The following is a 14,145-nucleotide window of genomic DNA, read 5'->3' on the forward strand; positions in this document are numbered from 1 at the left end:
CAAATTTGAATAGGACTGGATCCCTAAGTAGTGCTGAGCTGTGAAACTGACATTAAAAACCGGAGTACTCACTCAAATCCATTACTGCCCACTCTGCTGCTAAATTGGTGACCTCACCACACCAATGTTCTTTGGTGTAAGAATGTTTGATTTTCCCAGTTCATCATAACCTTACAGTATAGCAAATAAAAACAGAAGATAAAGTACACCTGTGCTTATTGCCACAAAACAAATGCAACTGTTTAAAAGGTTTGAGTTTCTCATACTTGAAGGTTTAACTCAAAATAGCTTTGTGAACTTATTCTTGAATTCGTACACTTTTATCTTTTTAAAACACAATTATGACAGGCACAAAAACAAAAAAACATTCATTCCACACAACTAGTGCCTTCAAGGATTTAATTCTTCTGATTTTAATCATTTTTACCTACATTCTTTGGATGCTAGACTTGCTAAAAAAAATAATTGGGGTTTTCATCAGGTAGTCTCAAGGCATGATTGGCTGGCATATAAAGCAGACTTACTAGCCTGGCAGGGGCAGAATATTTTGACACAAGACTTTAACAGAAGACTGTAGCTGTCATCTGAGGGAAGATCTCAGTGCAATTTACCTTGACTTTGCATCTACCATGTTCTTTCAAACTACATCTCAAATATCCAATATCTTTTAACTTCATTTTCACCTATACAGTGAACCCTGCTTTACAAAGGGTTAACTTTACAATGGACTCTCCATAACAAAATAAATTTCACTATACATTTTTCACTTTACAATAGACTCCTGATTGCCACCAACAGGACCTTGGGGTGATGGATAAGGCAAGTACTAGCATCAGACAGTCATTCAAATTATTTATTTATCTAAAATGTTTGTGTACTTTAGATTTTTGTGTCTTCAACAGCAAACACATGTCAAACATATGAAGCTTTTAAAATTGTTTTTGAAAGTTGAACAGTTAAGTTTTTCAGACATTTAAGATCAAGTTCATTTTTCATTAACATAAAAACTTAAAATATTAGCTTCTATAGCCTACTCTGTAATCTTCACCTTCATCATCTCCATAGTTTTCATCATCTTTGCCATTTGTTCATAATCTGGAAAAGAAAAACAGGCTTTCCTGCTTTCTCAGATGCCAAACAGTTTCTCATTATAGAATGAAATACTCCAAAGGAAGAAAATATTCTTTCTACACCCACAGAATAAGAAACTGCTGTTAAAAGCTGATCATCTTAAGTCTCTGAATCAATTATCTTAGCAGACTTTGCTCTGTTCACTGGTGTAACTTCCTTTAAAAAACTTGAACATTTCATGAATGGTTCACCTTTAACTTTTATTTATTATAGTAGACATTATGGAGGGATGACTCATTATGTCACTCTTAAGATCTCACTCAATTTCTTCCAATTTCAACAGCATCAGCAATAAAAGTAGTTTTCCTGGCATGTCCTTCAAGCAAATGGAAATAGACTTCAGGACAGTCAGTAATGGTGCCATCTCTTTCAGAATTTTGTTCACAAACAATTCTTCAGAAGAATTAGGCCAGTTCTGGATACGGTGCTCAAAACAGCCCACTACCAAGTTCCATTACATGTCATGTAGAAGTCTGCTTGGTTCCTCCCACTTTCTCCATAGGAGTTGCTGCAAAGTGGTTGTTAAATAAGCACTCTGCAATTTCAAAAATATTAGGCCTTGTTTCTGGAACACTGAAATCTTTGGCTAAAATGTGCATCAAATGAGCACTTCTGGCATATGTTATTAGCTTGGGATTCTCTTCACCTTGGTTACATTTGCAGCATTGTAATGAAGCTGTGTACGAGACATATAAATATCTTCTCACTGTTTGCTACACCTTTCAGTGCTACTTCTAAGTATTGCTGCTGTGTGTACAACTCCTCATCTATCAAATTGTTTCTGCAAGGAAGACAATCCTTTCTTCTATTGTCACACATGAGATCACTGCAGACATTGCTCCAACTATCAAGACTCAGGCCAGCACTTTTCTCCTCTAGACTTTTTGCATACTATTCAATTTATCTCTCATAAGCTTTATCCAGCAATTTTCTTGTGACATCTGCTCTGCCAGGTGGACTGTATCCTGCTTATAATGGCTGAGCCACATCAATGAAGTGTGTGTTCTCAAGCATTCAAAAAGGAGTTTGCTGCATATACAAGCCAATCAATTTCTTCATCAATTACTTCTTGCTTTAATTTACTGGTTCTCATTACAAACTTGTCTATGCAGTTTTTGGGTGGATTTTTTAAATACAAGCAACACATTAATCTTACGACATGTTTTTTAAAAAGCATTTTAATACATTTTAGAAATCCATTTTAAAAATTATTTATTTTTATCCACCTTGATGCTTACACCAGGCAGTGCCAGCCCATCCAAGAGACCAACTAAAGCAGTTGCCTCAGGCAACAGCTGATGGGAGGGGTACCCATCTTGGTCTGCTTACTTGTTTCCACTCCTCCCTTCCTCCACCTAGATTTGAAAAAGAGGGGGGCAAAGAGGAAAAGGAAATGTGAAGAGAAGAATAATGTTGGACAAGTGTTGGAATACTGAAGAGCAGAAGTGCCACATCAGGTAAGCAGGGCATCATTTGGCATGGCACCTCAGGAGGCCTTGAGCCAGCCCTGATACCAAGGGATATGAAGTTTTCAGATAAAAGCAATTGAGGTTGAATCAATACTTATCCTGACTGACAAAAGCTAGTTAGAAGAAGCTGAACTCCCTTCTGCTTGGTCTGCACTTTCCTGAAGGAGAGCAGGGTGCGACTACAAGCCTGATCAAATTTCATTTCTTGGTGTCTCTCCTACCAGTTACTGTTTCCAATCATCCCTTTGCAAAATGTGTCGACCAGGCCATCACTGCAGCTCCCCAGCCTTCAAGCACTTTGAAAATCAAAAGTATCTGGCAACTCCAGTATGCACTAAGAAACCAATGAGACACAACAACTGGTGCTTCAGTGAAAGTTGTCAGCTTTGGCCCAGGGCCAACCTGAAAACAGACAGGTGTATCAGGAACAGTCATGTTTCTGCAAAATGTTTTCCATCTTAACAATGCCCCCATAATGAAACAACACCATTTGCGCTTTGTTAATAGGTTCGTGTTAACCTATTATGCTGTCTGTGGTGGGGTCGGCAACTGACAATCTCCAGCAGTTTAGCTCCCACTTGCTTATGGCTGGGTGGCAGGTGCCTGGCACTAACAGCTGGGATATTGACTGTGCATGCACACACACACACCCCCATATGAAGCGACTGAATGGAGCCAGAGCTGGTTCCTGTGGTTGCTGAGGAAGGAGCACAACTGGGACACCAGTTGCTCTTTCTGGCCAGCTGAAGCAGCACTAGAGACAAGACTCTTAGAGGGACATCTGTCTTTTCCCCTCACTGAGCAATATGAACAGCAGTGATGGCTGCTGCAACCAGCAGGAGGTCACAGTATACAGCACTGAGTACAGCACTGAATGACAGAAAATCTCAGCAGATGAGTCTCAAATTTCCAACTAGTCTTTTCTCACCCCTGCATATCTACCCAGCTCTTTACTGTAGACATATAGTACTCTAGAAGACAATGCAAATGATTTCTTCCACTAAGTGGGGATTTATTTTGTTTAAAAAAAAAATTCACACACACAGTTCAATTGAGCAAGAGTTAGTCTTAAGAGTATGATTTGTACAAGTTGCTGATGACTGTATACCAAAAATTGGGAGTGCCAACAAGAGCCCAGTTGCAACCTGACAGTATATACTGCATCTTACACGAGGGTTTCATTCTGTATGCAAGGAAAACATTGCATATAGTCAAAACTACCTTAAATCTGAAAAATATGTACTACATTGTCTCCTTAAAAACTAAAATCACACTGTGAGATACATGCAGGAAGTGAGGGAACAACAGATTTTCTTTCATCTCCTGGACAAACAATTAGTAAGTGGAATAGTTACTATAGCAGAAATTGCCTGCATTATTTTAAGTGTTTTTTTGATGCTGAGGGTGTATACTTGGATTTGGGCAAGTAAAATGTGCATATCGTGCAACCTGACTGTACTGGATTACACACAGTCCCTTCTGATAATTCAGACCATTAAGCCATAGGTATTACTCATCCTGTTTCCTCCAGTCATGTAAAAACTTACTTTATTATGCTGAATCAAGCATTCTGAGGTATTCTCAGTCAATAACTATGGGGAGTGGAGAATTCCTGCTTTGTTTTCATACAAAAGTCATTTAAAGTTGGCAAAAAAAAATTATACAGAGAGAATGAAGTCGCCTCCTATTGGTTGACAAATGGTGCCACCATCATTCAAATTCTTGCAGGAAGCAGGCACTGCTGAAATGCATTGGTATGAGTTGGCACTTGCTAGACACTAAATCTTGTCTTGCCATTAAAGTGATCAAGTTGCAATGTTTTCGATTCATTGGGAGTTAAGTCTTCTACCCACTGGACTGTGAGGGGCTTCCCCCCTGTATCGCTGCTGCTCTTTTTCTATCAATCTGTGGTCACTATGGTGACCTCAAAATCTTACCTGGATCTGTGTTGCCATTTCAGACTACTGTCTGCCCTCGACCCCACCACAGATCCACTGCTTAAAAGAAAAACAGGAAGGCAATAGACTTACCTCTTCCATAATGATTATAATCACCTTTAATTCTAGCACCTGAAGTTATACAAAGGTATGTTTAAATAACCAAAAGAGTATAGAACTGTTGTACACTTTCAATAAAAGGTGACAAAGCATGGATACCACTCAATATTTAATTTCACAGAATACTCCTGAATTCTTTAGCCACAGTTTGCATAATTCAAAGTCAAACATCATCCACAATTGAACTGAACAGTCAGTTAAAGTTTGTACAGTTTAATCATCACATAACGGTCAGTCATTTGTAAAGGATATGGAAGGCAGTTGGATAAAACAGGACTTTTTTTACAGATACGTTGGGCAGGCACTGATTGACCACTGCTGGATACAACTAGAACAGAAGAGAGATTCTACCACAGTTCTGTGAATCTTTCATTAGTTTTGTGTCAGTTAAAGTGGACTGTGAGAATTAAATACTCATCTTTACATATACACAAGTTATGCCATGAAAGCATATTTGCTTACAAACATATAAAAATACTTGTTAACTAGTTTGATAAGAAAATAATGTATAAAAGTATATAGCAAAAAACATTTAATCATCCAACAATGAAAAGAGCAAATTTATCTTTTTATATTACATGAAAAGAAAAACAGGAAAACACCCCAGCTACAGGTTTAGTTTTCTTGAATCCCTTACCTGGAAATAAAAAAGGAAGACAAAATAATTTTTATACCAAACCAGGATGTAAAGTCTTCTAAAACTGAAAATGCCCCAAGTCCAGAATAAGCCCAGGTATTTGGCCACATAGCTGTAGTAGTAATAATCCTGTAGCTGTTACTGGAGCCATAAAAAAATAAATACAGTAGACTGTTGACCATTGAAAAAAGCTGCAGCATAAACAAGAGCAGAAACACAAAACTTTACTGACAATGGAATTCAGTGTATTGGCTTCCTGTTAAGGCAAGCTGAATTTTGAAGTCTAACATAATCAAAGGGTAAAACCTCCAAATCCACTCTTTAAAAAAATACTCTACATTTTGATTAGAGGATGCCCTCCCCTTGAGTGCGATTAACAAAGATTCTACAAGTGGAAAAAATACCCATACAGCAACTTTTTAGCTTGACTTCAATACCTTGTCTAAGAGCCCAATCCTATCCGTCCCCCTCCCTGCTAGTGCAGCTGCACCAAAAATGGGTGCACCCTGTATCCAGCAGGGTGGGTTGGGAGGCTTCAGAGGCACAAAAGGATTTAAATCCTCTTACACCTCTATAAGCCTGCCAACCTGCAATGGGTCTCTTCAAACCTGTGCCAGCAAAATCCCTGGTGCAAGTCCAACATAACACAGGAGGAGGGAAGACTGCTGGAAAGGGGTATAAGATCCAGAGTGTGCCATCGCTGTCAGATCCACCCCTCCTGGAACCTCCCTGCCCCATCATGCCCTCCCCCCATTGCCTAGCCTGCTCTGATGGGTGGCTGGCAGTCTGCTGGCAGACTGTGAGCACTGCTGCCTCATGTGGCAAAACTCTCAAAACAACTTTGTGTGCTGTCAGAGGCCATTTTGTGACAGCAGAAGTGCCTTCCACTGATGCAAAGAGCTCCATGCACCAGCCCAATCTTCAACAGGATCCTCAATAGGACTGGGCTGTAAGACTATGTTGTATCCATTGTGAATAAAACTCCACAAGGTGCAAGCTTCTTTACGCAAGGAGAGAAAGGAATTGGGGTAGTAAAAGAAGCCTTAGTGTTTTGACATCAGCCCTGAGATGACCAAGATGTCTTCTAGGACCAGGTCAGCCTGTTTCTGTTAAGACTAAGGCTACTTTGGTGAGCATTTATACAACATGCACATATAAGGCTAGACAAAAACACCAAAAGACATACAGAAAGGAAAGAATAATCTGGCAGTTGATAGCTTGGTTCAGTGGATTCTTAGAAGATGACACAATGGCACCCTTTTTTGTCCTTTTCCTTCCTTGTTGGTTCTGGGGAAGGAGGGCATTCTTGTTCTTGAAATTTCCTGTGAAAACATCATCACTGCAGATTACAAACAGGCTTCCATCCACAGTCCCAGATACAAGCTTTATTTAGTATAAAATACAGCAGGTCAGTTACTAATGAGGGCACAACTCAAAGTGTTGGTGCTTATCTATAAAATCTTAAGTAGCTTAGGATCCAGTGCATTCTAAATTTTTTTCACAACACATGGCTTACCTTATAACGCGAACAAGTTCATGAAAAGCTTGGTCTACATTCAGTCGTATTTTTGCCGATGCTTCCATATATGTTACTTTCAGCTGCCGTGCTAGTTGTTGTCCTTCCTCTTGTGTTACCTGAAAACAAGAAACACGATAAGTAATTTACTGATTTTTTTTTTTTGAATTGCCTGTCCTGCCCAATACATACTCAGCTAGCACCTATGGCAGCATTTTGCATCCTGCCAGTAATTCCAAACTAAGTTTTTCTCTCAACTCTAATCTTCACCATGTGTTCTTTAAACACATTTATATTCCATCTGAGTTGAAAGTTCTAAATACTTTTCAGTGCAAAGAAAGGTTACAGGGCAGTGAGAAGTACTGAATTGGTTTCAAGATAAACATTAGAGTTCCTCATTGTCCAGTAGTTCCAGGGTGGCCAAACCTTAGCATGTGGGAGATATACAAACAGTGCCTCCTTAAGGGCAGGAATTATACCACAATCCCATACACCACCTTTTGCAGCACCAAAGGCAGTGTCAGCTGAAGCATATGCATCAACTCTATAACATTCATGAAAGCATGCACTCCAGGATGCCACCTTGCACGCAGCCTGTCAGATTGCACATGTTCAAGTAGGTCACAGATGATGCCACCCTGCCTCAATGAGTGTCAATCTCCAAAGGTGGCTTGAATAAACTAGCACCATGCACTCCCTAATTAACTAGAAGTGGTGGAGAAAGAAACCCCGAGTTCCAACTTGATCTGCTTAAGTGAACTATCCCCTCAAACTCCCTTAATGCTCAAGTCTGGGATAGGTAAAAGCTAAGGGCTTTGAAATCATCCAGGGTGTGCCAGTCCTGCTCCCTGAGAAGAACTGGGTTGGGACAAAAATAGGGTAAAACAATGTCCCATGACCCATGACACTTTGGAATTCACTTCAGGAATGCAACGAAGTTCACTTCTCTACCCTCTTACTGCAGACTATGTACAGCTGTTTATTCACCAAGAGGGCATTGATCTCAGACACCCTCCTAGCCAGAGTGACACCTAGTAAAAGGCCCATCTTTAATGCCAGCCAAGCAGGACCATGTTGCCTGCTAGCCAGGCAAGGTCAGTCCAGGGAAGCAGGGGGAGTACCTCCCCTTAGAAATCTTGGATCATGTGACCCTGCCTGCCACCAAGAAGAGGCGCTTCCCCACAAGCTTAGGCTGAGCCACTCTGGAACCACTGAAGAACGCTACAATTCTGAATATCAAACTATTGTTAGCCATCAGTACCTGCAGGGTTAAGTTCTGTTCCCCTTCTCCCGTGGATAACAGGATCCATGGATACTGAGGTCTGCTTTCAAAATTGTTTTAAAAGTCAAAATAGCCTTTCCTATCATAGCACTACAAAATCATGCCATTTGCAGGACTGCAGGGCAGTCAATGGTGCTCAAGAAGCCATTCCCAGTTTGTGTGACCCAGAAGTGGATTCCAGAGTGCCACTGAGCACCCCTACAAACAGAGCATTATAGAACCAGAGCTGCAAGAGACCTTCAACACATCACCCGCTAGAAGCAAGAAAATCTTCTCTACCGCATTTCCAAAAACGTGCCTGCCAAGACTCTGCTTGAAGACCTCCACTGGGGGAGAGCCCACCACTTCCCTCGGTAATCAGTTCCATTGTCAAACTACTCTTACCATTAAGAACTTATTCCTGATATTAAACCAAAATCTCTTCTCCTGCAGCTTAAGCCCTCGATCAGGTGTTGCACTCTGGGGCAGCAGAGAACAAATCTTTGTCCTCCTCCATGCAACAGCCTGCAAGTATTTGATGATACCTGCAGGTGGTATGTCCCTCTCTGCCCTCTTTTTTCCCCACACCAAATTCCCTCATCCCAATTCCCTCATCCCAATTCAAGGTGCTGGTATTGACCTTTAAAGCCCTATACTGCTCTGGACCAGGGTATCTTAGAGATCGCCTGCTCCCGTACAATCCGGCTCGCCCTCTCAGGTCATCAGAGAAGGCCTTTTTACAAGTGCCGCCGCCTAGGGAGGTACGTGGGGCGGCTGCAAGAAATAGGGCCTTCTCAGTAGTGGCACCAACGCTATGGAACTCCCTTCCCCTTGACTTAAGAATGGCTCCCTCTCTTGAGACCTTTCGGCAAGGCCTGAAGACCCTTCTGTTTAAACAGGCCTTCTGAGTTCGTGGCCTTTTAACATCTTTTTAACATCTTTTAATATTTTTTTACAGGCCTGATTCTTTTATGACTTGCTGCTGCTCTATGCTCTTTTTACCTATTCTTTTTACTCTGACTGTTGTTTTTAGTATGTGTTAATATGTTTTTATTTGTTTTTTAAATTGTTTTTAATATGTTGTAAGCCGCCTTGAGCCGGAGTCCCTGAGGCAGTTCATGGCTGAATACAGTCATGTTCTGGCAACTCCTGCGACGCCGCTGGAACCAAGCGTATTGGCCTCTGCCTTTCCATTGGACCATTTCAGCGACGTGGAGAGGGGGGATTTGCTGCATGGGTAACAGCCTATCCTCCATACCTACTTTACCCAGGCTTCGCGCTCTGGAGAGGACACTCTGTTCCAGAACCACCATTCAGAGCGTGACACCATAGTCTTTCGAGACTGAAGGATGCCAACAACAACAGAAGCCGCCTTGAGTCCCTTCGGGGAGAAAGGCGGGGTAGAAATAAAGTTGTTGTTGTTGTTGTTGTTGTTGTTGTTGTTGTTGATGATGATGATGATAATAACAACAACAACATCATCATCATCATCATCATCATCCCTTCCTCACATGACAGTAGTTAGGGAACAGTCTTGGCAGTTTATCAGCTCTTAAAAGTGATAAGTAGACCAACTGCAATCAAACCACACACGTGCTCATAGAGTAGCAACAACCTGTTTTTTGTATTTAAAACAAGATATGCTACTTATATCTGAAGAGGTCACTAAACCTACTCTGAGTACTCTCTAAAATGAGTAATGGTTAGTATAGCAAATGTTGTAAAACCTAATTGGAACAGGATTCATGCTTTGTTAATGATGTCATGGATCAGTCTCACAGGAGATTAGATGTTGACTTGAGTCACATTCATGAAGTAATTACTCAGAAAGAAGCTATTTTAGAAAAATGTTGCAATGAATTCAAAGAACTATATCCTATGCCATTTTGTAAATGTCAAGATTCTTAAAATTACAGCAATTCGCATTCAGTACAGCTCAAGAAGCAGCTCATCTTATTAAGCATGGCTGATTTCTTTTTGGGAGTTTGATGTCATTGTCAAAAGGGCTTTGTTCATCATCCAAGTATCCCATCCCAGAATAATAGTAGTTAATCACATGGCAAAGGGGCAGGCTGAAACAAGTGCTATCTGACTTATTAACATGGAGGACATATTTGGATGCCAAATTCAGTCAATTACTATATTATGGTAAAATTTTTCCATGGCTATTTTCACCCCTCAGCTTGCCAAATCGATTAAAACAGCACAATTATGATTATTATTATTAACAGTATTTATATACCGCTTTTCAACCAAAGTTCACAGAGCGGTTTACAGAGAAAAATCAAATAAGAGCAATAAGAGACAATAAGAGACTGACCTCCCTTACAGACCTGTACCACTGACACACATTGTACCTGTCTTTGATGGTTCAGATCTGCTTTGTTACCAACTAGAATCATTGGGAATTCATCACGATCTTTCACTCTGAGAATCTGTCTTTGAAACTTGTAGATTTCTTCAAAGCTGGAAGAGCAAATGGACAAAAACAGAATGGCAAATGTATACTATGAATACCCACATTCAGAGTAAACAGATAAATTATCTCCTTTAGGACAGATGAAATCAAGTCTCAAATTTTTTTCTCCTTTCATCTAAAAATCACAGAATGCAAGTAATAAAACCAAAATTCTAACCATAGTCCAATGAATTCTAAATTGCATGGAGATTATTATACACCACACATGGAAGCCTGGTGTTCAAACAGCTTAATATATTTTGCCAGTAGGGGCCAAATGTGTGCCTGACTCCCTACTTTTCTTCCTCCTTTCTCTCCTCTTTTGTTTACAGCAGGGAGAGTTTGAACTGCAGTAAGTCTTGGTGGGGGCAGGAGGAGGCAGTACCGCAATCCCCAGGATCACGTTGCTAAGGGGGTCTGCAGGGACTGGGATAAAATTAAAATAATAATAATACAGGTATTTCTATACCGCCTTTCTTGGTCCTCAGATTTCTCCTTAGACTTTATTCAAGGCGGTTTACACAGGCAGACAAATTTAAATCCCCGTAGGGATTTTTACAATTTTGAAAGAAGGTTTCTGTCTTTCAAGAAACCACAACATTCAGGTGTTACTTTCTTGATCTGGTCGCACATTCTGGCCTCCATCCTCCCACGCTCAGAGCAGATGGAATAACTTGGCTCAGCTTGTCAGCTGCTTCAAGGTCGCACGGTGCTGGTGGCCTCGAACTGGCGACCTTCGGATGTTATCTTCAGGCAAATGGAGGCTCAACCCTCTAGACCAGACCTCCTGCCCTCTAGACCAGACCTCCTGCCCTCACCAGTCCCTGCACTCACCAGTCCCTGCAGCAGCCATCCCGGGGTGCTGGAGCCCTGCGCGAGTGTCTGCAGGGCTCCCCAGGTCATCACAAGTGAAAGCAATTGCACTTCACTTCCGCAAAACTGGAAGCTGAGTGCAATCACTTCACTTTCAGAAGCCTGTGGAGCCCTACAGACTCCAGGGCTCCCTGTACCCCAGAACAACTGCTGCAGGGACTGGTGAGTGCATCCCAGTCCTTGTTTGCCTCCTTTTTGCCCCTGCCCCTTAAGGAGGCAGAGGCCAGGGCCTTAAGGCTGGGGCACTGCAACACCCCAGTTTGAAAACCACTGGTTTAATAGGAAGAATGAAGTTGAGAGTTCAAAAAAAGAACACTGGGAAAACAGGCAGATATATCCTCTGATTTAGAGTTTCCTTTTCTTCATTCTTCCCTTTGTCATAGCATAAAGAAAATCAATATATCTACCTTACACCAATTAGGCACATGCAGGCAGCACCTATTTTCTGCCATTCTTTTAAACAGAAGAGGGGAATTAAATCATTTTGTGCTTAATTTGCATTGAGCATGTGGGGGGTACTTTTGTTGGGTTGCTTCTTTCTTACATCCTTGCTGAGGGACACTTTCAGGCATTGGTCTACCTAAAACTTTTGGGTTATGTCTTCATAAGGTTTCTGCAATTTGTTCTGTTTGGCAGTATTGTCTTGGGAGTCCAAACTGGCACTGGAGAAAGAAACCAGTTTTGTTTAGCAGTGAAGAAAACCAGTCCAGAAGCTACACAGAATCCTGGCTTATACCAGAGAAAACTTGGAGATACCAATTGATTCTTATGGAACTGGTACTTAAGAATTGAGCCCGTTACCTTCTTTCACCCATTCTATTTTCAGAGAGGGAATCCAGGTACCTCCCTAGTCCAGCAAGTCTTTCAAAAGCCCCCCTCGGTCTTAGACACTCATTTTCATGTTTGATAATTTATGTCCCTTGTTTGACATGTCTACAGGCAGTTATTGCAGTGCAACGGTTTGCTGACAGTGTAAACACAGCCATATCCACACCAATTTGTGTATTTGAGCAGTGAGCATAGCAAGAATGAACACAAGATTGAAATGTGTTCAAAAACAGCATTAATTCAAGATGCTGAAGGGAATGGCCAAGACCCAGAAAATCACGTTACTAGTTCTGCCTGCTCAGGAGGGCTTTAGACTATGTTCCTTGATCAGCAGCTATTCCCCCCCCACCCACCCAAGGGAAACCAACAGAGTTTTAAAAGCACTTTGGAATATTGCACAGAATGCTACCATACAAACAGCCAGAAATTCTACTGAGCAAGTGAATAACTCTTGGGAATGCCTATAGTAGCTATTTGGATGCTGTCCTATGCGTCTAAGACTCAATATCAGCATTTTCTTCACTATTCATGCTCAAAGTTGGCTTAGAGAAGTGCTTAAGAATATGGCTGGGGAGCATCCATGTCAAATTTAATGTCTGCTGTGAATCTGCGAAGCAAACTACTTGCCCTTAAATCCAGTTTGACGTACCTTCCTCTATCAGTGACAGAGAAGACAAGCAAAAAGCCTTCTCCTGTCCTCATATACTGCTCCCGCATGGCTCCAAATTCTTCTTGCCCTGCTGTATCTAGAACTAAACACATTGAAGGGTTATAAAGCTATATCTCCCAAAATGAAGTTTCTCTCATCCTCCAGTGTTAGTCATGGTTAAAACTGTTGGCTTATTTGAAGGGGACATTTCTGCAGCATTACAATCCTCAAGATTACACCACCTCAGAATATGTGGAAAAGTGATACTTGGTGGAACAGCTTCGATGTGAAGACATTGTGAACCATGGCACAGGCCTGGCATGAAAAGCAGAATCACCCAAGGCCTAAAAATACCAGAAGTTATACCCCATGCACAGGTATGAAAATCAAATTGGTCTGCACAAAAGCCAACAACAATTCAAGCTTGCTTGCTGTAGCCAATAAAGGGACCCAAAGTTGGAGAAAGTTGGCTCTGAAACAAAAAATACTTACTATCCAGTCTTGCCGCTCTCTCGTCTATGACACATTGTTTTGTGTAGGAATCTTCAATTGTTGGATCATAATCCGTTACGAAATAGGACTGCAGACAAAAAAGATACAAATCAAATAAATATGCCATTCTAGTCAGATGTTAACTGCTGGGCTATTTCTTAGTTGGGTATCCATGTAACATTGTTAAACAGCAGATTAAGGCTGCATACACTTCAACTCAATGGGACTTGCTTCTAAGTATACATGCACTTTTGTACTGCAAGTCTACATTCATCAATGGTCAGCAACAGGGTGATGCAGTGTAGTGTCTAGATCAGTCATTTATCTGAAGCCCAATCTTTTTCAGGCTTCATTTTGTGAGGGAGAAGGAAGCTGTCACACTATGAACACTTGGTGGCAGGGGCATGAGATACACTCAAGGTTAAAACTGGAATTTAAAAAAGCATTTGCTGCAAATGGGTCCTGGCTTTGACACTATTTCAGTAGGTGGTGGAATTTATGCTTGACTAACACTAGAGTGCCACAGAAATTTCTGCTCTATGAATGGTCTGATCCCACACTTTTGAGACTGCAGGAATTCTGAGAAGGGCTAATTTCTTTCACGAAATTGAGGTGAAGCAGTAAATTTCAAAGAGGCAAATCCAAAGACCTCTGTATGTGAAAAAGGAGCTTTAGTTCAGAGCTCTGCATGGCCTCCGTTGCCTATTATCAGCACCTTCAGACTTCTAGGTCTTGCCCTCAAAAATCTCCACTAGAGAGCCACTTACCCCAGAT

At 41.3% G+C, this 14,145-nt stretch overlaps 1 protein-coding gene across 1 annotated transcript in view; it reads right to left on the reverse strand.

The window, feature by feature from the left end:
* Positions 1 to 4,626: 4,626 nt before the first annotated feature.
* Positions 4,627 to 14,145, reverse strand: part of RRAS2 (RAS related 2) — a 50,017-nt gene continuing 40,498 nt past the window's right edge. The window contains exons 2-6 of the mRNA XM_066640229.1: positions 13,372 to 13,459; positions 12,880 to 12,982; positions 10,429 to 10,537; positions 6,811 to 6,929; positions 4,627 to 6,616 (exon numbers count right to left, since the gene is read on the reverse strand). Of these exons, the coding sequence (XP_066496326.1) occupies positions 6,529 to 6,616; positions 6,811 to 6,929; positions 10,429 to 10,537; positions 12,880 to 12,982; positions 13,372 to 13,459 (507 nt within the window). The 3' untranslated portion in view covers positions 4,627 to 6,528. The remainder of the gene's footprint in view (positions 6,617 to 6,810; positions 6,930 to 10,428; positions 10,538 to 12,879; positions 12,983 to 13,371; positions 13,460 to 14,145) is intronic.

This window comes from Tiliqua scincoides, chromosome 1 (genome assembly GCF_035046505.1).
Source record: "Tiliqua scincoides isolate rTilSci1 chromosome 1, rTilSci1.hap2, whole genome shotgun sequence".
NCBI lineage: Eukaryota > Metazoa > Chordata > Lepidosauria > Squamata > Scincidae > Tiliqua > Tiliqua scincoides.